At 41.1% G+C, this 22,294-nt stretch overlaps 1 protein-coding gene across 1 annotated transcript in view; it reads left to right on the top strand.

Annotated features, from left to right (window-relative positions):
• Positions 1–22,294, top strand: part of pex14 (peroxisomal biogenesis factor 14) — a 104,848-nt gene that overhangs the window by 47,676 nt on the left and 34,878 nt on the right. The window contains exon 4 of the mRNA XM_021616103.3: positions 19,179–19,304. Coding sequence (XP_021471778.3) covers positions 19,179–19,304 — 126 coding nt within the window. The remainder of the gene's footprint in view (positions 1–19,178; positions 19,305–22,294) is intronic.

Consider the following 22,294-nt stretch of genomic DNA (forward strand, 5'->3'; position numbering starts at 1 on the left):
CAGCAAAATTTAGGCAGTTTATACAATTGAAAAAATATTACAATAAATTCACAGATTTCAAAACACACTGTGTGCCCTCAAGCCCCTACTCCACCACAACCTAATTTCTACAGTACTAAATCCATGTGTATGTATAGTGAGTATGATATCGTGTGTGTGTGTGTACAGTTGAAGTCTGAAGTCTCCATACAATTAGGTTGGAGTCATTAAAACTCATTTTTCAACCTCTCCACAAATGTCTTGTTATCAAACTATAGTTTTGGCAAGTCGGTTAGGACATCTACTTTGCACATGACACAAGTAATTTTTCCAACAATTGTTTACAGACAGATTATTTCAATTATAATTCACTGTATCACAATTCCAGTGGGTCAGAAGTTTACACACACTAAGTTGACTGTGCCTTTAAATAGCTTGGAATATTCCAGAAAATGATGTCATGGCTTTAGAAGCTTCTGATAGCCTAATTTATTTATTTATTTTATTTTATTTCACCTTTATTTAACCAGGTAGGCAAGTTGAGAACAAGTTCTCATTTACAATTGCGACCTGGCCAAGATAAAGCAAAGCAGTTCGACACATACAACGACACAGAGTTACACATGGAGTAAAACAAACATACAGTCAATAATACAGTATAAACAAGTCTATATACAATGTGAGCAAATGAGGCGAGATAAGGGAGGTAAAGGCAAAAAAAAGGCCATGGTGGCAAAGTAAATACAATATAGCAAGTAAAACACTGGAATGGTAGATTTGCAATGGAAGAATGTGCAAAGTAGAAATAAAAATAATGGGATGCAAAGGAGCAAAATAAATAAAATAAATACAGTAGGGAAAGAGGTAGTTGTTTGGGCTAAATTATAGGTGGGCTATGTACAGGTGCAGTAATCTGTGAGCTGCTCTGACAGTTGGTGCTTAAAGCTAGTGAGGGAGATTAGTGCTTCCAGTTTCAGAGATTTTTGTAGTTCGTTCCAGTCATTGGCAGCAGAGAACTGGAAGGAGAGGCGGCCAAAGAAAGAATTGGTTTTGGGGGTGACCAGAGAGATATACCTGCTGGAGCGCATGCTACAGGTGGGTCGCAATGGTGGGTAGTATACAGGTCGCAATGGTGGGTAGTATATGGGGCTTTGGTGACAAAACGGATTGCACTGTGATAGACTGCATCCAATTTGTTGAGTAGAGTATTGGAGGCTATTTTGTAAATGACATTGGTAGGATGGTCAGTTTTACAAGGGTATGTTTGGCAGCATGAGTGAAGGATGCTTTGTTGCGAAATAGTAAGCCAATTCTAGATTTAACTTTGGATTGGAGATGTTTGATGTGGGTCTGGAAGGAGAGTTTACAGGCTAACCAGACACCTAGGTATTTGTAATTGTCCAGATATTCTAAGTCAGAGCCGTCCAGAGTAGTGATGTTGGACAGGCGGGCAGGTGCAGGCAGCGATCGGTTGAAGAGCATGCATTTAGTTTTACTTGTATTTAAGAGCAATTGGAGGCCACGGAAGGAGAGTTGTATGGCATTGAAGCTTGCCTGGAGGGTTGTTAACACAGTGTCCAAAGAAGGGCCAGAAGTATACAGAATGGTGTTGTCTGCGTAGAGGTGGATCAGAGACTCACCAGCAGCAAGAGCGACATCATTGATGTATACAGAGAAGAGGGTCGGTTCAAGATTTGAACCCTGTGGCACCCCCATAGAGACTGCCAGAGGTCTGGACAGCAGACCCTCCGATTTGACACACTGAACTCTATCAGAGAAGTAGTTGGTGAACCAGGCGAGGCAATCATTTGAGAAACCAAGGCTGTCGAGTCTGCCGATGAGGATGTGGTGATTGACAGAGTCGAAAGCCTTGACCAGATCAATTAATATGGCTGCACAGTAATGTTTCTTATCGATGGCGGTTAAGATATTGTTTAGGACCTTGATCGTGGCTGAGGTGCACCCATGACCAGCTCTGAAACCAGATTGCATAGCAGAGAAGGTATGGTGAGATTCGAAATGGTCGGTAATCTGTTTGTTGACTTGGCTTTCGAAGATCTTAGAAAGGCAGGGTAGGATAGTCTGTAGCAGTTTGGGTCAAGAGTTTCCCCCCCTTTGAAGAGGGGGTTGACCTCAGCTGCTTTCCAATCTTTGGGAATCTCAGACGACACGAAAGAGAGGTTGAACAGGCTAGTAATAGGGGTGGCAACAATTTCGGCAGATCATTTTAGAAAGAAAGGGTCCAGATTGTCTAGCCCGGCTGATTTGTAGGGGTCCAGATTTTGCAGCTCTTTCAGAACATCAGCTGACTGGATTTGGGAGAAGGAGAAATGGGGAAAGTTTGGGCGAGTTGCTGTGGGGGGTACAGTTCTGTTGACCGGGGTAGTAGCCAGGTGGAAAGCATGGCCAGCCGTAGAACAATGCTTATTGAAATTCTCAATTATAGTGGATTTATCAGTGGTGACAGTGTTTCCTATCTTCAGTGCAGTGGGCAGCTGGGAGGAGGTGTTCTTATTCTCCATGGACTTTACAGTGTCCCAGAACTTTTTTGAGTTAGTGTTGCAGTTTTGAGTTAGTGTTGACATCATTTGAGTCAATTGGAGGTGTACCTGTGGATGTATTTCAAGGCCTACCTTCAAACTCAGTGCCTCTTTGCTTGACATCATGGGAAAATCAAAATAAATCAGCCAAGACCTCAGAAATACAATTGTAGACCTCCACAAGTCTGGTTCATCCTTGGGAGCAATTTCCGCCTGAAGGTACCACGTTCATCTGTACAAACAATAGTACGCATGTATAGACACCATGGGACCACACAGCCATCATACCGCTCAGAAAGACGTGTTCTGTCTCCTAGAGATGAACGTACTTTGGTGCGAAAAGTGAAAATCAATCCCAGAACAACAGCAAAGGACCTTGTGAAGATGCTGGAGGATAACAGGTACAAAACTATCTATATCCACAGTAAAACGAGTCCTATATCGACATAACCTGAAAGGTCGCTCAGCAAGGAAGAAGCCACTGCTCCAAAACCGCCAGACTACGGTTTGCAACTGCACATGGGGACAAAGATTGTACTTTTTGGAGAAATGTCCTCTGGTCTGATGAAACAAAAATATAACTGTTTGGCCATAATGACCATCGTTATGTTTGTAGGAAAAGGGGGGAGGATTGCAAGCCGAAGAACACCATCCCAACCGTGAGGCACGGGGTGGCAGCATCATGTTGTGGGGTTGCTTTGCTGCAAGAGGGACTGGTGTACTTCATAAAATACCATGACCCCAAGCATACTTCCAAAGTGGTGGCAAAATGGCTTAACCTCTTATGCAAGGGGGCAGTATTTTCACGTCCGGATGAAAAGCGTGCCCATAGTAAACTGCCTGTTACTCAGGCCCAGAAGCTAGAATATGCATAGTATATGCAGTTTTGTATAGAAAACACTCTAAAGTTTCCAGAACTGTTAAAATAAGGTATGTGAGTATAACAGAACTCATATGGCAGGCAATAACCTGAGAAAATTCCAACCAGGAAGTGAGAAATCTGAGGTTTGTAGTTTTTCAAGTGATTGCCTATCCAATATACAGTGTCTATGGGGTCAGATTGCACTTCCTAAGGCTTCCACTAGATGTCAACAGTCTTTAGAACGTTGTTTCAGTCTTCTACTATGAAAGGGGAGCGAATAAGAGCTGTTTCAACCAGAGGTTTGGCTGAAAGCCTTTAGTTTAGTTTAGTCACGCGTGCGCCTGTGAGCGCGAGCTCTGTTCCCTTTCATTTCTAAAGACAAAGGAATTGTCCGGTTGGAATATTATTGAAGATTTATGATAAAAACATCCTTAAGATTGATTATATACATCGTTTGACATGTTTCTACAAACTGTAATGGAACTTTTTTGACTTTTTGTCTGGACCTTGTGCCCGCGCCTTGTGCATTTGGATTACTGGACTAAACACGCGAACAAAAAGGAGGTATTTGGACATAAATGATGGACTTTATCGAACAAAACAAACATTTATTGTGGAACTGGGACTCCTGGAAGTGCATTCCGATGAAGATCATCAAAGGTAAGGGAATATTTATAATGCTCTTTCTGACTTTTGTTGACCCAACAACATCGCGGGTATCTGTATGCTGGCTGAGCGCTGTACTCAGATTATCGCATGGTGTGCTGTTGCCGTAAAGCTTTTTTGAAATCTGACACACCAGTTGTATTAAGGAGAAGTATATCTTTAATTCTATGCATAAGACGTTTGTGATGAGTATTCCTGTAAATTGATGTGGCTCTCTGCAAAATCACCGGATGTTTTGGAGGCAAAACATTACTGAAAATATCGCGCCAATGTAAACTGATATTTTTGGATATAAAAATGAACTTTATCGAACAAAACATACATGTATTGTGTAACATGAAGTCCTATGAGTGCCATCTGATGAAGATCATCAAAGGTTAGTGATGAATTTTTATCTCTTTCTGCTTTTTGTGACTCCTCTCTTTGGCTGAAAAATGGCTGTGTTTTTGGTGACTTGGCGCTGACCTAACATAATCGCATGGTATGCTTTCGTCGTAAAGCCTTTTTGAAATCAGACACTGTGGTTGGATTAACAACAAGTTTATCTTTAAAATGGTGTATAATACTTGTATGTTTGGGGAATTTTAATTATGAGATTTCTGTTGTTTGAATTTGTCGCCCTGCACTTTCACTGGCTGTTGTCCAATCGATCCCGTTAACGGGATTTCAGCCATAAGAATTTTAAGGACAACGAAGTCAAGGTATTGGAGTGGCCATCACAAAGCCCTGACCTCAATCGTATAGAACATTTGTGGGCAGAACTGAAAAAGTGTGTGCGAGCAAGGAGGCCTACAAACCTGACTCAGTTACACCAACTCTGTCAGGAGGAATGGGCCAAAATTCACCCAATTTATTGTGGCAAGCTTGTGGAAAGCTACCCGAAACATTTGACCCAAGTTAAACAATTTAAAAGCAATGCTACCAAATACTAATTGAGTTTATATAAACTTGACCCACTGGAAATGTGATGAAAGAAATTAAATCTGAAATAAATAATTCTCTCTACCAGCCCAGCAAATATTCTTTACATCATCAACATAGGAATCACTACAAAACTTATTGTATGACCTCTTATACACTACATTAGGCCAAACCTTTGGAACTTTGCTTTACCTAGATATGGCTATTATATTGTGATTACTACATCCTATGGATTTGGACACTACTTTAAAGCAAATATCTGCTGTGTTTGTAAAGATGTGATCAATACATGTTGAAGATGTAATTCCTGTGCTGTTTGTAACTACCCTGGTAGGTTGACTGACAACCTGATCCAGGTTGCAGGCACTGGTTACGGTTTGTAGTTCTTTCCTGAGTGGGCAGCTTGATGATAGCTAGTCAATATTTAAATCACATAATAAGAAAGACACCCCAACTTCACAAGCTGCACTGACTTTTTAATGATTGAGATGGCTTGGACCCTTAAGTAGTTCATGAATTGTTGGCAGTGGCACCCAGGACATTGGCTTAGATTGTTCTACAACTGATCACTGCTTGTTTATGAGCCCATTTTCTTTATGAGCCCTCTTTTCAAAACAGTTGTTTACTTGGGGACTAATTCATAGTAAGAGCTCAGGGATTTGGCTTCTATCATTAGAGCAGCAAAGCAGTGAAAAGTGAGCCTAAAAGCTCCATGACCAGAGGTAACCCGAAACCAAATCCATTGTTACCGGCTGCTACTACACACATCAGCAGGCTGTAATGACTTCCAATATCTTTTGAAAAGTACTTGCTTTGTGCTTCTCATTAGCAGCAACTAAGGACTATTCTTAATCCAGTGCCATTTACTACACTCTTCATGAGAATAAATGTATCCACTTTCTTTTCTTCTTTAAAATCCTTTGTTTGTTTGATGCTCGCACCAAAGATTTTTATAACTAACCCGAGATAGATGAGAGCCTGTTGTTTCCAATGAAAGCAAATGAATCATAGTGGGCAGAACAAGCAAGGAGGTAGGCAGTGCCAAGCACGAGCTAGTGCGATCCAATTGGCGCGTTCTAGCATTTATTTGAATATTTCCGTTAGGGAACACCTGCTGTGTGAAGTGCACATGTGCAATAACTCAATTCGCTCTTACCCTTACACTCTTAAACAATGCACTTTTTTTGAAACTTTGGCAAAGGGTAAAGTCCAAATGCAGTCCACTGTTTTCTATACACTACCCTTCAAAAGTTTGGGGTCACTTAGAAATGTCCTTGTTTTTGAAAGATTTTAAATTAACATCAAATTGATCAGAAATACATTGTAGACATTGTTAATGTTGTAAATTACTATTGTAGCTGGAAACTGCTTACAGTGCCTTGCGAAAGTATTCGGCCCCCTTGAACTTTGCGACCTTTTGCCACATTTCAGGCTTCAAACATAACGATATAAAACTGTATTTTTTTGTGAAGAATCAACAACAAGTGGGACACAATCATGAAGTGGAACGACATTTATTGGATATTTCAAACTTTTTTAACAAATCAAAAACTGAAAAATTGGGCGTGTCTTGACTAAATTTCCTATTAATTTTGCATCTCACTTCATGTATGTTTTCGTGGGAAAACAAGCATATTTCTAAGTGACCCCAAACTTTTGAACGGTAGTGTGAAAAATACAGTTGAAGTCGGGATTTACATAGTTGTGGCCAAAAGTTTTGAATGACACAAATATTAATTTTCACAAAGTCTGCTGCCTCAGTTTGTATGATGGCAATTTGCATATACTCCAGAATGTTATGAAGAGTGATCAGATGAATTGCAAAGTCCCTCTTTGCCATGCAAATTAACCGAATCCCCCAAAAACATTTCCACTACATTTCAGCCCTGCCACAAAAGGACCAGCTGACATCATGTCAGTGATTCTCTTGTTAACACAGGTGTGAGTGTTGACGAGGACAAGGCTGGAGATCTCTGTCATGCTGATTGAGTTCAAATAACAGACTGGAAGCTTCAAAAGGAGGGTGGTGCTTGGAATCATTGTTCTTCCTCTGTCAACCATTGTTACCTGCAAGGAAACAGGTGCCGTCATCATTGCTTTGCACAAAAAGGGCTTCACAGGCAAGGATATTGCTGCCAGTAAGATTGCACCTAAATCAACCATTTATCGGATCATCAAGAACTTCAAGGAGAGCGGTTCAATGGTTGTGAAGAAGGCTTCAGGGCGCCCAAGAAAGTCCAGCAAGCGCCATGACCGCATCCTAAAGTTGATTCAGCTGCGGGATCTGGGAACCACCAGTACACAGCTTGCTCAGGATTGGCAGCAGGCAGGTGTGAGTGCATCTGCACGCACAGTGAGGCAAAGACTTTTGGAGGATGGTCTGGTGTCAAGAAGGGCAGCAACGAAGCCACTTCTCTCCAGGAAAAACATCAGGGACAGACTGATATTCTGCAAAAGGTACAGGGATTGGACTGCTGAGGACTGGGGTAAAGTCATTTTCTCTGATGAATCCCCTTTCCGATTGTTTGGGGCATCCGGAAAAAAACTTGCCCGGAGAAGAGAAGGTGAGCGCTACCATCAGTAAAGCATCCTGAGACCATTCAAGTGTGAGGTTGCTTCTCAGCCAAGGGAGTGGGCTCACTCACAATTTTGCCTAAGAACACAGCCATGAATAAAGAATGGTACCAACACATCCTCCGAGAGCCACTTCTCCCAACCATCCAGGAACCGTTTGGTGATAAACAAAGCCTTTTCCAGCATGATGGAGTACCTTGCCATAAGGCAAAAGTGATAACTAAGTGGCTCGGGGAACATCACATTGGTATTTTGGGTCCAAGGCCAGTAAACTCCAGACCTTAATCCCATTGAGAACTTGTGGTCAATTTTCAAGAGGCGGGTGGAAAAACAAAAACCCACAAATTCTGACAAACGCCAAGCACTGATTATGCAAGAATGGGCTGCCATCAGTCAGGAAGTGGCCCAGAAGTTAATTGACAGCATGCCAGGGCAGATTGCAGAGGTCTTGAAAAAGAAGGGTCAACACTGCAAATATTGACTCTTTGCATCAACTTAATGTAATTGTCAATACAGGTCTTTGACACTTATGAAATTCTTGTAATTATACTTCAGTATTCCATAGTAACATCTGAAAAAAATATCTAAAGACACTGAAGCAGCAGACTTTGTGAAAATTAATATTTGTGTCATTCTCAAAACTTTTGGCCACGACTGTACTATCCCCCATAGTACAAAGGTCAGCCTATTCTATTCTGTGCAAGAAATAAATGTTTGGGGGCAGGGTCATGGGCCTGGCCAATGGTAATGGTCGCTGACGTAACATTTTAGAGGCCTTCCAGTTGACTGCAGTGACGCATTTTGGCGGTTTTAAAACGAATTTCCTGCAATTCTACACATTTTGCCATGGGTCACATTATAAACATTGTAACAAAATCTAACAAATGCATAGTTTTTTATTTTAGATTCTCCTTGACTATTTAGTTTGTATTTTGGTGATTATTAGTTCTCAAATGTGATCTTATTTAAAACATATATAGGTCCATTATCTTTTCTTCATACTTTTATCTGGTTTTAGTCATTTAAGTACTGAAATAGTAAAGGCACATGGATCCACAAGAGATTGGGAGAAAACATAAAACACACAACCTGGCACGTTTCGTCTTTGGGCAAAATAGTCATTTGGACATGCTTGAGGGATGATGATCAAAATATAAACACATGTAAAATATTGGTCCCAAGTTTCATGAGCTGAAACAAAAGATCCCATAAATTTTGCATACGCACATTTAGCTTATTTCTCTCAAATGTATTTACATCCCTGTTAGTGAGCATTACGCCTTTGCCAAAATAATCCATCCATCTGACACTAGTGGCATATCAATAAACTGATTAAACTGCATGATCATTACATAGGTGCACCTTGTGTTGGGGACAGTAAAAGGCCACTCTCAAATGTGCAGTTTTGCAACAACACAATGCCACAGATGTTTCAAGTTTTGAGGAAGCGTGCAATTGGCTTGCTGACTGTAGGAATGTCCTCCAGAGTTGTTTCCAGAAAATGCAATGTTAATTTCTCTACTACCGCCTCCAACTTCGTTTTAGAGAATTTGGCAGTACGTCCACCCGGCCTCACAACCGCAGACCATGTGTAATCACGGCAGCTCAAAACCTCCACAATCGGTTCTTCACCTGCGGGAACATATGACACCAGCCACCCGGACAGCTGATGAAACTGTGGGTTTGCACAACTGAAGAATTTCTGCACAAACTGTCAAACTGTCTCAGGGAAGCTCATCTGTGTGCTCGTCGTCCTCACCAGGGTCTTGACCTGACTGCAGTTTGGCGTCATATATGACTTCGGTGGGAGATAATGCTCACCTTCAATAGCCACTGGCACACTGGAGAAGTGTGCTCTTTACGGTTGAATCGCAGTATCAACTGTACCTGTATGGCATCATGTGGTTGAGCGGTTTGCTGATGTCAACGTTGTGAACAAACTACCCCATGGTGGCGGTGAGGTTGTGGTATGAGCAGGCATAAACTACGGACAACGAACACAATTTCATTTTATCGATGGCAATTTGAATGCACAGATACCGTGATACCGTGACGAGATCCTGAGGCCCATTGTCATGCCATTCATCAGCCCTCATCAACTCTTGTTTCAGCATGATAACGCACAGCCCCGTATCGCAAGGATCTTTACACAATTCCTTGAAGATGAAAATGTCCCAGTTCTTTCATTGCCTGCATGCTCGCCAGACATGTCACCCATTGTGCATGTTTGGGATGCTCTGGATTGACGTGTACGACAGCGTGTTCCAGTTCCCGCCAATATCTAGCAACTTCGCACAGTCATTGAAGAGGAGTGTGGCCACAATCAAGTACCTTTTAAAGGTACAGTATATGTGACCAACACATTCATATCTGTATTCCCAGTCATGTGAAAGCCATAGATTAGGTCCTAATTCATTTATTTCAATTGCCTGATTTCCTTAACATTTTTGAAATTGTTGCATGTTGCATTTATATTTCTGTTCAGTGTATATGGTAATGTTACCAATAGAGAGCACTTCAGCCAATTCACACCCCGACTGTAATATCGCAAAGCAGACATCAGTCGGTCCAGGGTCTTTTTCCCTGTGACCCCAAAATTGGATTGAAGCAAGTGTTGTTTTCTTTTGGTTTCTTTTCCCCGGACTGCCTTTGAATAGCACCAGGTTACTATGATATTTGTAAATGTGCATGTTCTCAAATTGCCTTGTAAGCAAAAAGCCATTTCTACTGAGCTTCACCTTGAACAATGTAATTATGTCACAATGCTGTATCACTTTGTGAGCGCCTTGCATGTGTTGAAGGGTAGGAGGGAAACTAATCTTCTAGACAAAGTGCTGACTAATCTTAAACCAATTTCAGTTTATTAAATTTCATATAAAATGTTCCTTTTTTCATGGTCCTGCTGAGTTCACTGAAGCAAGTTCGCCTTGCCCTTATTCATGTTATTGCAGAAGACTTCCCAATGAGTTATGCCCATCATTCTCGCTCTTGTTAGATTTAGCACATATTTTGGGGGGTAGAGTTTCAAATAAAGAAGGCTCCGAGCCAGAAAGGTCTGCATAATAGGCTTGCCTTTCATGATGTCGCCTGCATTATTTGCAAGACTCATTGATTAGGTATGCAGAATGCAGAGGTTATTAAAACCTTATCAACACAAGGTAGAATTCTCATATTATTACAAAGTACATTTTCTTCAAGCGGTAAAATGTGTCTTTCATGTGATATGTCCTATTGTATATCAAATGGTTTGATGTAAGACTAAAACATATTTGAATCTCAAATCATTGTCATGTTGTTTTGAATCCTTTCCCATCATGATAGGGAAAAAATAAACTGTACTAATTGTTCACAATTTTCTCTATTATTAGAATTTGAAATCATATCAAGAACATTTCCAAATGTCAATTGATGTTGATCTGGAATGTTCTGAAGAACAGACTCAATTCAAAGTCAGTGGGTTAGAATGTAGAATTCTCTTACAACATTTTAGGCACTGGTGCCTACTGTTGTTGATATGATTAAAATAATAAGCTAACAATTGGATAATGTTGCTCAAAGGCATATTTAAAGTTTATGGTGATAGTTAACTTAAAAAAAAAATGTATCTCTTATTTACCTAGGGTGTTGACTGACTTACTGTCGAAACCATTTTTACATTTGTTAGTTGGTTCAACAATGTCCAGCATCTCCTGCTTAGCATTTTTGGATAATGTAGCAATGCTACTGGAAGTGGATTGTATCAGTTAGTGGTTCATTCAAAAGCGTGGAGAAACAGCTCTGCTTTCAGTAGTACGAAATGCAGATTTTAACCATTCCTGCTTGAATCATGCTTTTGAATGCCTCACTAACTGGTACAATCTGTTTTCACTAGCGTTGCTAAATTCTCAAAAAATGCTAAACAGATTATTCTGGATTTTGCTAAATAACCAACTAACAGATATGTAAAACGGTTTGGTTGAAAAGACAACATCCTAGGTAAGTCAGAAGCAAGCTAATGATTTTTTATTTTTTTAAAGGATCGTCAGGTAGCCTAGTGGTTAGGGCGTTGGACTAGTAACCGAAAGGTTGCAAGATCGAATCCCTGAGCTGACAAGGTAAAAATCTGTCGTTCTGCCCCTGAATAAGGCAGTTATCTCGCTGTTCCTAGGCTGTCATTGAAAATAAGAATTTGTTCTTAACTGACTTGCTTAGTTAAATAAAGGTGAATTGTTCATTGAGATTTTTTTATCTTAGTTATGTTCAGTTAGAGAATATACTTTCATAATAACTGTATATTCTTATTAAAGGTGTTTGTCACTTATTCTGCTAAAAACAATTCATGAATAGGCCTACATTCACATGTAAGAGCAGCATTGAAATGAGTCAACCCCTATTTAATTTGCAGAAGGCCACACCCCATACCAATAAATGTGGTGACTATTGGCCCGTTGTCTGTCTCATCCTTTACGAGCAAAGGCAAACATGATGATGGACAAGATGACAGTCCAATAGTCACTGCCTCCTCCTCCTCTCTCCATGTATCCACAGCCTACCAAACACTTCTCTCAACCTTTTGACCCTGGAACTCAATTACCTCCTCCCTTCTGCTATGAGCACAAATATATGTCACTCTTAATTTCTAATAGAGTTTAATGTCATATTTATGTAAATACTTCCCGATTTTACTCTATATTAACAGGCAGAAATGTCAAAGCACACATAAAATGAAACAATACCATCACCCGGTAGAGTGGAATTTAAATTGGATTCCTCTCTCTGCCAGTACTTATGCTGGCCAGCTGATGAAGGGGAAAACAGGGCACACTTTGATTGCATGTTGCAGATTCTTTACACAATAATCTCGCCTCCACATTATTATTTCCTTGCAGATTTGTGCCCTAATCTACGCTGAAGGATGCCTCTTGTTATTTCTCAGCTTTTTTTCCCCAAGGAGATCGTAATAATGTGGTCTATTTCAATATGCATAGAAAAAAAATGTCATTTTGTGTTTTGCATACGGTCAATATTTCTCACAGCCCCGATATGACTCTTTGATTAATAAAGTGTCTAAAATATCTTATTCTAGGAGATGTTAGAAACGTAGACACTCCAGAACTAGTAAAAATAGGTATTTTTTAGATCAATATGTAATTATGCATGTTCGCTGATGGCCATGTGTCAGGTAGTTGACTTGTTTTGAGATCTTGAACGTTAAACCTACAGCATGCACAGAGGGGTATTTTCAAAAGGATCCTTTCCACCTTCGTTTGACTTGATATAGTGAATAATAGACCACTCATGTTGTCCCTACTTACATGCAAAATAAGGGATATAATCAGTGCCAAGCTATATAGTGCCATAAACAGTACATCGGCTTAACGACCCCCCTTTGGGTCAAGATGAATAAGTCCACATAGTCCGCATCAATGGTTGTTTTCCAATCACAACAGGCACGATTTGGGGGAAATTGCCATCTAAAAGTTATGTTTTCTCTTTTGTAATGAGCGGTAATGTATTCCTGACTCATATTGGCTGTTGTGTTATCTAGGCCCCACAATTAACAGTTGCAGCACCTGAAGAGCTCTGTGCCTCATTTTGGCACAACGATTTCCCTTTGCAACTAGCAAGTGCACACGTAGGCTACATGTAACGACAAAAAAAATTCTCATTTCGGCAACAGTGAAAACACCCCTTAGCCTTCTTTCGACATGTTTTGAAAGCAGGCCTTTAGCTGAGACACTGATACATGTCCAGAAGGGAAGCAGTAACTGCCCTGATTACGTTGCAAAATGACTGGTAGACTGGGGATATGTCTACTGTGGCATCATATTCAGAATAATCATATAGACTTTTTAAAATAAGTGTGTAAAAAATATATTTTTATTCTGGAAATAAGCTTCCAGTAGTTGTTTGGCTCAATAAGCTGAAGAAGTAATACAGCAGGTAACTATATATAATAGGTTTCACCCTGAGTAGTGGGCCATTGATAGAGGGTCATGGGGAACATTTGATTACCATTATTGATATGAAGGGTAAGGATAAGGTTCATCATTCCAGATATTAATAGGATGTTGTTTGCAAGTGGGGTTATGCGACTCACCTCTCGGACAAAAATGGCAATGACCAAGGCCTGCATAGAAGGTAAAGGGATTGATGTGGTTATAAATTACTCCACGGCGCCACCTAGCCCCGGTTCTCTCCCACTTTGTCATCAGTACAAGGCGATAAAGCAGGGAAATGAGAGGAGAGTCTTCTTTTTTAATACATAAATGAATAAGCTATGAGAGTGGTCATTATTTAGGGCATGCCATTTTCAAGCAGCAATAGTGCCATTCTCGGGGACACCAAATGACATGACTAGAATCTCCTCCAGCACAGCATGAGAAACAGGTTAAAGTTGCACTCCGGCTTTCAATAACCCATTGACCTCCATCTATTTATGACCCCTGACATATATTTAAAAGAATTCATATTCATAATGTAAGTAATTTTCATTCAAGGGCAACTTAATAATTCACCTTGTAGGACAGTAAAAAAGCATTCACCTTTTAGCACCCAAAATATTTTAGTAAGCAATTTTTGTAATTGGCTGTCCGGGCCGGGTCTTAACCCATAAAGTTCAGATGTGCCAGAATTGGAAAAATGTGTTTTATGGTGGCTGGGCCTCGCCGCCTCCTTTGCCCTTAAAAAAATGCCCTGAGAATAAGAGCCTACTGAAAATAGAGGCGTAAATAATGTGACGAGCAATGGGTTTTCCTTTAAATAAATACCGATCAGGTTTATGTTGAAAGACAATAGAAAACGTAGGCCAGATATGCGGTTTACAGTATTTATAGCTGTAATATCGAGGTGCCAGCACCGTAATTTCATGCCCCAATGAGAATGGCAAGGTCACAGCAAATGCTTCGGCTGAGCATCTGCTAATACGGCGACTCATAAACAGGCGCAGCGTGTATCAGGTGCACCAAATACAGTATAATGAAATACAGAATAGCTTTCCATTATTGTTCTTTTTTACGGTGTCGTCATTAGATGTAATTTATGTCTTAAAAAATTCATCTCCTCGCCAGGTCGATCCGAAATGGGGGTCCAGGGGTCATTCCACAGGTTTGGAAACCCGTAATAAATTTCCGCAATCCTTTTTTGTAGGCTTTTCCTTTTATATGTAAAAATCTGTTTCACCTTGTTCTCTCTTTTCTAAATGGATATGAGGTGTCTTTCATTTGTCGTCGCCTTTTTCTGAACAATCAACGGATCAGAGCACACAATAGTGGAGCAAGCTTTAATTCGACAAGAAAACCTAACAGCTTTATGAATTTCCATGCATTTTATTTTGATGTAAAGTAAATAAGCCCTTTCATAGTGCTGCGCACACAACAACATTAAAGAGGTCCAACACCATTAACATGCACATATTTTTAAGAGGACATTTTCTAAAGTTATTTTGGAGAAACTCTACATTTCAAGGTGAAAAGGGAAAATGGGAACCTCTCCCAGGGTACTAAAATATGTTTTTAGAATGATAGAATGATTCTATGGTGAAATGGAAATATGGGCTTGTGCCCCAAATGGCACCCTGTTCCCTATATACAGTATAGTGTACCAGTTTTGACCAGAGCCTGTAGGGACCCTGGTCAAAACTAGTGTATAGGGTGCCATTCGGGATGCAACCCTTGCATGTCTCACTCAATAATCTGCCACTGTTGTGTCTGCTGTGGTCAGATGAATCCGGAGTTCAGGGACACATTATTGCTTATTGGACAGTGCAGCCTGACTGCACGAGCTCAGCACATGGCGGTGGCCACTTCCTGGCACTCAGGGCCCGCCATTGACGACAGGCTGGCCAATATTTGCCTTAAATTATTCAACCATTTTCATGGCCATTTGAAGCCCTTGGTGCATTTAAATACTGTAGGTGCCTCTCAGCATCACACATGTTGATTCTCCAAGAACCTTTAGAGCCCCTCATGAAGATGTCAAAAAGAGGGCTAGATTGTAGTTGATTCTTGTTCATCAAGATGGGTTTGTAGATGGGCAGTAAATGCTCATATGACATCTTTTGGGACCGCAATTATGAGTCTTCTGCATCGCACTCACACAGGTACTTGGGTGACACAATGCTTCTCAAATGATTTGGTTAACAGGCAGTCATTGCTCTCTCATTCCATAGACATTTAATAGAAGAAATGGTGTGTGTGTGTGTGTTAATGTCACACAACACATGTTGATATTGTAATGATTAGCTCCACATGGATTTCAGACTCTGATGTGTATACAGATGGCTCAACAAATCGCTTCTTCTCCTCTCTCAACCCTCTTCTCATCTCTCCGTCATTCCCACAGCCCTGTATAGTACAGCAAATAAGAATAGCGGTCTCAAATGAAGCAAACCTCATCCCCCTTGGCGCTCTTGCAACTCAGTTGTGCATACCAAATGGCATCCTATTCCCTATTTAGTGCACTTCGTTTGACCAGCGCCCTAAACGTAATGCACTAAATAGGAAATAGGGTGCCATTTGGGATGACACAGCACTGCAGGGAGGCCTGCTGTGTGGAGTAGAATGGTCCAAAGCCCAGGGGAATGGCCCAAGTTAAAAGGCCATCTCGGCAATGGGGACTTTCTCTCAGAAGGCAGGAGGAAGGGAAACCCAGGAAGCCCAGTAGCACACTCAGGGAAATCACATGGGGAAATTGAGGTAAAATGGTAGCAGGAGCAAGCCAGTGATGCTACACATTGCAATACAGAGGAAAGTGCCTTATGGTCCACACCTTAGCCCTTATACCTCTCCCCAGCAACAAGCCTCAATGGAGCCAGCTGATTGGAAGTGTTTAAAGTCATGGTCAGTAGGGAGAAAAGGTTTTGAAATTGGGAGGTACTTAACTGAACGTATCCAATAAGAGATGCTTGTTTTCGTTTTCTGCTGCAAAGTGTTTTGCTACAGTATGTACTACTGAACACGACCCTGTTCTTTTGTCTAGTGAGTCACGTCAGTATATTTGATTTTAGTTTTCCACTGTTGTGTTTTGGTTGATCTCGGAATGAACAATGCCAGCCTTTTTTCAGACGCTCATTGAAAGTTGTAATTATTCGTCTTTGTTTAGATTATGATGCTCATTAAAGACGAGACACATACATACCCATGGAAGCATATGGCGACGGAAATAAAATCCTTTTAGTCCACAAAATAAAATAAGACTTCCCCCCCCTGCCCCCTCCCATTCTCCATTAGGGAGCTCTTTGCAATTTAATCATCACTAAAATCATTAAAAAAGATCTGAAGATTAAGTTATATTGGCATTTGCAAAATTATGTAATACATTTACATCACAATGAGGAAATTAAAATAATGCATTTTCTCTGTCTGGGGTGTATGAGATCTCCACCTGGGAAATATAACTGGAGAAGTGGACAGACTGATTTTCTTTGCCTTTGGTGGCCGTTAGTGAGAACGGGGTTTCAGCTTTCTTTGTTTGATCCTGCTCTGCTGTCTGCTGTAGGCAGATGTCTGGGTAACTGAAGAGGTGCTGTCCAATGCCTGATTCACACTATAGGGTGTACCCTAACCGTACTGTGCTAGCTAAGATATTTTATTTTTTACATGATTCTTTACTGCACAATTCCAGCTACCATGGTGGAAGCATAACCCAGCCAGCCCAGGGCCCTATACTACAAATCAGGTTTGAAGAGTTAACCCTTTACTCTTTTGGGAATTGGCCTACATGGACAGTGCCAAATTTAAATGTTTCTAACAGAATAAATATAGAAAGCATATGCATAACCATGGTAGCAATTGAAAGAGAACACTTTGGAGATTATGGGGAAATGATCAGTTCCTAAGTAATTCAATGCACTTTTATGACTCAAAGAAAGGGTCTTAAATTGTTATTATTATTGTTATTTATTTGCTCTCCTAGCTGTGGCGTTGAGGAACTGAAGCAAGCACACTTATAGTTTTTTGTTTAGAACATAGCCATGCCTCCCCTCGATCACACAATAACTGTTGTTGTTTACGCAATCGAAATACACTATAAATCGCAATCTGAGTCAGGTGGGCATCATTTGAAAGCTTATTCTTTTGCCAACATGACTAGCTAAGTCATAAAATGCGATCTTACAGTGTTAGGCTTTCACAAGGCACTATTTGTAATTTTGGTGCGCCTAGAATGGGAGTCATGAATGCATTCAAGTGCGGGTTCCGTGGTAAATTTGGCAGGAACTGGAACAAGCTGTTGTACACGTCGATCCAGAACATCCCAAACATGCTCAATGGGTGACATGTCTGGTGAGTATGTAGGTCATGGAAGAACTGAGACATTTTCAGCTTCCAGGAATTGTGTACAGATCCTTGCAACATGGGGCAGTGCATTACCCTGCTGAAACATGAGGTGATGGCGGTTGATGAATGGCACGACAATGGGCCTCAGGATCTTGCCACGGTATTTCTGTGCGTTCCAATTGCCAGCAATAAAAGGCACTTGTGTTCATTGTCTATAGCTTAAGCCTGCCCATACCATAACCCCACCACCACCATGGGGCACTCTGTTCACAAAGTTGACATCATCAAACCGCTAGACACACATTGCCACACAGTTAAATAAATGAAATAAAAAAATACACGTGGTCTGTAGTTGTGAGGCCGGTTGAACGTACTGCCAAATTCTCTAAAACGACATTGGAGGCAGCTTATGGTAGAGAAATTAAAATTAAATTATCTGCTGTATATTCCTGCAGTCAGCATGCCAATTGCACGCTCCCTCAAAACTTGAGACATCTGTAGCAGTGTGTTGTGTGACTAAACTGCACATTTTAGTGGCCGTTTGTCCCCCGCACAAGGTGCACCTGTGTAATAATCATGTTGTTTAATCACACCAGTCAGGCGGATGGATTATCTTGGCAAAGGAGAAATGCTCACTAACAGTAATGTAAACACATTTGTGCACAAAATTTTATCTTTTTTTTTTTTGTTGTGCATATAGGACATTTCTGGGATCTTTTATTTCAGGTCATGAAACATGTTCTATTTATGCGCTTATCGGTGACCAAATCTTCCATTTTCAACCCCTATGCGGACTGACCGGGGCTGTGAGTGGAAAGGCCTACTGAGCGAGGTAACTTTGGTCAACTCTGAGTTCAACCAGTCACATGAATGTTGCTCTCCTTTTGGCCAGGTACATTTCTATGACAATGAAGCGTTGGCTAACTCCGGGCTAACTCCATTTATCCTGAATGAAGTGTCTGAGCCGTGAGTTGAGGACCAATGGATTCAGATTCCCTCCCTCTTGCAAAGATTGCGTCATCATTCCTTTCATTTGAGGAAGACCAAAATATTTTAGTAATCAAATGTTTTTTGTGTTAAAAAATAGTAATATTAAAATACCTATCACATTACACATTTAGTAATGACCGAATGCATTTGAAGCTTCACGCACAGTAAAACTTTTGTATGACATCATATATTTATTTTATTGATAGGAGTGGGGGGGAAAAGGTGCTTGTGCATTGATAAGCACACCAAAGACTGCATTAACGATATGTAATAAAAGAAAGACAGCGCTTCTAATAGCCTATTTCACACCATAGCCTGCTGAATTTGCAAGATAACTTTTCTTTCATTTTGATGAAACCCTGTGGTAAATAAATGTCTGTTCTGTTCCAGGTTTGAATGATAAGGAGATTGAGCTTGCCATCCAGCGCTCGGGCAGTACTGACGAGCCCCTGGCCCTTACCCCTGTGGGACCCCAGTACCCTCTCCTTGCCCCCCAGCTGGCACCTATACCCTACAGTGAGTACACCATCCCCTCCATGCACACACACACATATATACAGTTGAAGTCGGAAGTTTACATACACTTTGGTTGGAATCATTAAAACTCGTTTTTCAACCACTCCACAAATTTCTTGTTAACAAACTATAATTTTGGCTAGTCCTTTAGGACAATTTTTCCAAACAATTGTTTACAGACAGATTATTTCACTTATAATTCACTGTATCACAGTTCCACTGTGTCAGAAGTTTACATACACTAAGTTGACTGTGCCTTTAATTAAACAGCTTGGGAAATTCCAGAAAATTGTCATGGCTTTAGAAGCTTCTGATAGGTTAATTGACATAAATTGAGTCAATTGGAGGTGTATCTGTGGATGTATTTCAAGGCCTACCTTCAAACTCATAGCCTCTTTGCTTGACATCATGGGAAAAGCAAAAGAAATCAGCCAAGACCTCAGAAATACAATTGTAGTCCTCCACAAGTCTGATTCATCCTTGGGAGCAATTTCCAAAAGCCTGAAGGTACCACGTTCATCATTACAAACTATAGTACGCAAGTATAAACACCATGTGACCCTGTAGCCGTCATACCGCTCAGGAAGGAGACGCGTTCTGTCTCCTAGAGATGAACGTACTTTGGTGCAAATCAATACCAGAACAACAGCAAAGGACCTTGTGAAGATGCTGGAGGAAACAGGTACAAAAGCATCTATATCCACAGTAAAACGAGTACTATATTGACATAACCTGAAAGGCCACTCAGGAAGGAAGAAGCAACTGCTCCAAAACCGCCATAAAAAGTCAGACTACGGTTTGCATACTTTTTGGAGAAATGTCCTCTGGTCTGATGAAACAAAAATAGAACTGTTTGGCCATAATGACCATCGTTATGTTTGGAGGAAAAAGGGAGAGCCGAAGAAAGCCGAAGAACACTATCCCAACCGGGAAGCACGGGGGTGGAAGCATCATGTTGTGGGGTGCTTTGCTGCAGGAGGGACAGGTGCACTTGACAAAATAGATGGCATCATGAGGGAGGAAAATTATGTGGATATATTGAAGCAACATCTCAAGACATCAGTCAGGAAGTTAAAGCTTGGTTGCAAATGGGTCTTCCAAATGGACAATGACCCCACGCATACTTCCGAAGTTGTGGCAAAATGGCTTAAGGACAACAAAGTCAAGGTATTGGAGTGGCCATCACAAAGTCCTTACCTCCTTCCTAAAGATAATTTTTGGGCAGATCTGAAAAAGCCTGTGCGAGCAAGGAGGCCTACAAACCTGACTCAGTTACACTAGCTCTGTCAGGAGGAATGGGCCAAAATTCACCCAACTTATTGTGAGAAGCTTGTGGAAGGCTACCCGAAACGTTTGACCGAAGTTAAATTTAAAGGCAATGCTAACAAATACTAATTGAGTGTATGTAAACTTCTGACCCATTGGGAATGTGATGAATGAAACTATAGCTGAAATAAATCATTCTCTCTACTATTATTCTGACATTTCACATTCTTAAAATAAAGTGGGTATCCTAACTGACCTAAAACAGGGAATTTTAACTAGGATTAAATGTCAGGAATTGTGAAAAACTGAGTTGAAATGTATTTAGGCTAAGGAGTATGTAAACTTCTGACTTCAACTGTATATATACACAATCTCTACTACTGACTCCTACTCTGTACTCAGTAACTCACAGTATTCAATGTTCTGTGATATTTGAAAAAAAGAGGCGCTTTACATACCATGAACTGCAAACAGAAGACCATTTGCATGACAAGATTCTACAGTAAAAGTGGAGTGTGGATGGAAGTTAGTGAATGTGGGTGTAAAACCGCCTTTTACACACATGTAATATTCATTGTGTCAACATGCACTCTTACCTTTTTACCCTCAATCCAATGATAAGTGTGCTTACCAGTAGCAGAAGCAACACATTTGCCTCGCGTAGTAATTATTTCACCAATATCGTCGCCCCTCCATCACGGGAAATCTCTCCCAATGATGTTTCATACCAGGGGGTTTCACCCCAAGCAAGGCCCTGGTACAACCTATATCTTTATTACTGCATGGGTTATGAGTGCTGTCCACTGATTTACCAATGCAGAATGAAGTCCGCATAATGCTTAACCCGTATGACAATGATTCCCAATGTATTCCACCCTCATTTATTACTGCACTGTCCTTGACTCCCCCGGCATCTCATGTTTTGTAATGGAAGTGATGTTGATGGGATGGCCATGTAGTTAGGAGCTGTGGCTCGGACCATTCCATACTGTTTTTTATTTTTTTATATCAAAATGGCTATAAGGGAAGCTGCATAATGAGGTGAGTGCCGGGGAGTCTTGTATGGGGGTCATGCCTAAAAGAGGGGGCTACCTCTCTTTGATATCCTTGTTATGGGGACGCCACACAGGGGCCTGCATCCATCTCTGTCGGAGTAATGGATCCTCTGATCTCTATTTCCAACCGGCGGAAGGACAGGAAGGCCTCCTCTGAACCCAATAAATTTGAGAGGAGATTGGAAAAACGGGGGATGGAGACTCGAGCTCCATCCATGGCTTAAGTGACCAAATAAAAAAGGAGAGATGGAGATGGTGGGAAAAGAGCATGAGGAGGAGAGAGAGGTAATGGGGGGACCTAAGAGGTGGAAGAGAGACTGGTGAGTGGCGAGACCCCCCAGTTGATGCAGAGGTTTACTGGGTAGCCAGGGTCAACCATCTACGTCAAGGACTCTTCCGCCTGCCGAGCGGCACGCTATAGCGAGACGCGACGATCCACTGGAGCCATAATGTTGATGATGACTCAAATGTATGTGGTATACCATATGGACAATGGGAGAGTGATTTTGAATTTTTGATGGGAAAGGTTGCCGGTTCTTCCTGTCGTCACTGCATTTGTGTTGACGTGTGCCCTTGAGAGGGCCGTCCTTTTCACCTTGACGATGTACAGTAGACCAGCAGTGGGTTTTTTGACATGCAAATCACACAAGTGGCAAAGCAATAAGATCA

This window comes from Oncorhynchus mykiss, chromosome 9 (assembly GCF_057628025.1).
Source record: "Oncorhynchus mykiss isolate SJ-2025 chromosome 9, ASM5762802v1, whole genome shotgun sequence".
Classification (NCBI taxonomy): Eukaryota; Metazoa; Chordata; class Actinopteri; order Salmoniformes; family Salmonidae; genus Oncorhynchus; species Oncorhynchus mykiss.